The following is a 2886-nucleotide window of genomic DNA, read 5'->3' on the forward strand; positions in this document are numbered from 1 at the left end:
GAGATGTGATGCAGCAAATTAAAGAAATAGTTTCTTACCGAGAGTTAGATAAGATCACTGACACCACTCTCATGTCTGTGGGGTAAATGTGAAGCTACTGCAATTAGATGCTTAGCTTAGCTTAGCATAAAGACTGGAGGCAGGGGGAAACAGCTAGCTTTGTTACTCTCAGTCAGACAAATACAGTAACTACCCCATATCGCAATGTCGTCTTGTGCTTGTCATAGCTGTAGACTGATGCAGATGATGTAGCATGATGCTTAGACCGTGTCATTACATTTTATCTACACATCATCTGCATGTCTGTGCTTAAGTCGCAGGACCAAACTGTGTTGTAATATTTGTGTATTCTAAATTCTCCAGGCTGGTCCATGGATGTCGTGCAGCTGTGTAAGAAATATTGCAATGAGGGAGTCGTCGCCATTGATCTGGCAGGTGATGAATCACTCAACTGTGAGGCCAATCCAGAACACAGGAATGCCTATGAGGTGAGAAACATAATACCAACAGGCAGTTACAGTCAGAACATTAAGAGGGATTAAAAAGGTGTGGGACTTTGATGAGTTTGTGTCCTGTTTTGTGTACTTTAATTACAGCTTCACATGCCAGACACTTAGTAATAACTTGTCGGGCAATATCAGCAATGATGGTAATAATGTCAAGCAAGGTCAGCTACAGCTTGTTTTGTAACAGGAGCGTAATGTTTTGTGCCCTTGGATGTGTTTTTGGAAAAGTCTGTGATTTCTTACTCAGTTTAACACAAAGTGTGATCTCTGGAGGAAAACTGCAGACAGTGTAAATACAGGAGTAGACTGCTTACCTTGGCGCTAGAGTAGAGTGGGCTGAACATTTATTTATAACGTATTGCGTTGTTTTGAAGTTGTAAAAAGATTTTATGGTCAGAGAATCCACCTCATGTTCCCACAGGCTGCAGGCTGATTGAAAAATGGCTGCAGTTTATCGCACCAGCAACTTTCAGGAATCCTTAGAAAGAATTTGAAGCTCTGTCTTGTAACTACAGAGAGGACGGATGGCTTGGAGATGTTTTTCTATAAGCCACACTAGCGGTTTTGAATTTCAATGGTCACAACAGAAATCTATTATGACTAAATATTAATGACTTTGGTGATATCCTCACTTTTCATCTTGAAATGTCTCGACATCTGGTTTGTCATGAAATCTGGTACAAGAAACATTGTGTCCCCTTGAAGAAAACAGCTTTGGGAGCTTTAAATATACATTTCTATTTTTGTTTATGGACCCATATACCTGCAAAACTAATGATATTTCCATCAGCTTCAGCTAAACACACTCAATGTGATGATACCATTTCACAGAATTGGTAGAAATGTACTAAAGGCTTATTTGGACCTGACTGCCTAAATATAACCTTCAGGTACATATTTGTCATAATGCCAACAAGGTATAGGCCACAGTTTTTACTGCTGTACATTGATTTTCACTGTCAAAGAAGTATCAAAGTGATGAGGACTTAAATGTCTTTATCTATAACCAACACAGTATTAGAGTAAAATCTAATGCTCCCAAACCAATTTCCTCTTAAGCTCTGAGGCTTCTCAGAAAAATCCAATTTGGTTTTCAGCCAGCATTTATTGATTAATTCAGAGAATACCTCAGTACGTAATCAATTTTGCCTGTCAGACCATAATGAATGTGATAGATTAATCAGTTAATATGCTGCAGCGCTGAACATGGACCAAGTCTTACCTGAAATTAATTACTTACGAATACAGGATGGGTGGAGTTGACATTTGCATGTGGACAGTTCATAATATTTCAGCCTGATTTAATTGTCCACATAGACATCTGACTGGTTATTTGCTTTGGCATTCTGTTTGGTATTACACATTTTTATATTTAGGAAGTGTATTTTAGTAATTTATAGTTTAGTACTACAGCCTATTTTGAGTTTCAACTAACGACTTCTCACTCCAGGTTGCTAGAACCACGATAAACAGGTCCCAAGGTTTGTTACCATGGCGGCACTAATCACCAACTAACTAACTACGAAATACCAGGAGAATACTGAGGACTTAGAGAGCTGGTGTTTGAATGTCAGTGGCCTCCAAAGAGCATGTGTTAATGCGATACGAGTGTAGAGGTACAAAGGTGGGCAGTAAACACTAAATGAAAATTCTTCGTCTATGAGACTGTTGCCCCTCAGTTGCTCATATGCGAGATGGCAAACATACCAAGGTTTACGATAGAGTGTGTGAATACAAAGGTTTGCACTAAAAAGGATTGCAATAGTCTCACTGCCTCAGCTGTACAACTAGTGAAAAGTAATTTGCGGCAAACAGCTGGTCAATAATTCATAAACTGACCATAAAATCCAAATAATCCAGACCTGTAGTGTGATTCCTTACAAGTGCAGTATATGCAGTTGTTGCACATCTTATGTTGACTAGTTCCTTTTCCATCAAAAGCAATAAAGCATCAATGCGTAACACAATTCAAATGATTTGTCCATAATTATCAGTATGCTGTTTTTCTGAAAACAAAATCTCCTTTTTTTATTTAAATGTATAAACCTATTTTATTCAGGTAATGCCGATGTGTGTTTATGTGTGTATGCAGGTTGATATGTGTGTGATGCAATCTACAGCTTTCATGTGTCTTGTGTTGTAACTTCACAAACATGCTATAATTTACTCCTCCCATGTTGTATACTATATACTTTACTATAATACACTATTATTATTATTATTAATATTACAACTGTATACTATACAGATGTATTTCACTATCCACAGTGTTCTGAAATCCTGTCTAGCCCCATTTGATATTGATGGATAAATAGGAGAGTGTTTCAATTATTAACAAGAAGCAAAACTCACAGAGCAGAGTCCACACTAATATTGAGGG

The 2886-nt window shown here is 37.7% G+C and overlaps 1 protein-coding gene across 1 annotated transcript in view; it reads left to right on the forward strand.

Annotated features, from left to right (window-relative positions):
• The window catches only part of ada (adenosine deaminase), a 16996-nt gene that overhangs the window by 10418 nt on the left and 3692 nt on the right, over positions 1 to 2886 (forward strand). Inside the window, exon 6 of the mRNA XM_035656544.1 lies at positions 364 to 488. Coding sequence (XP_035512437.1) covers positions 364 to 488 — 125 coding nt within the window. The remainder of the gene's footprint in view (positions 1 to 363; positions 489 to 2886) is intronic.

This window comes from Morone saxatilis, unplaced genomic scaffold, assembly GCF_004916995.1.
Source record: "Morone saxatilis isolate NCDOM2014 unplaced genomic scaffold, NCSU_SB_2.0 Contig15, whole genome shotgun sequence".
NCBI lineage: Eukaryota > Metazoa > Chordata > Actinopteri > Moronidae > Morone > Morone saxatilis.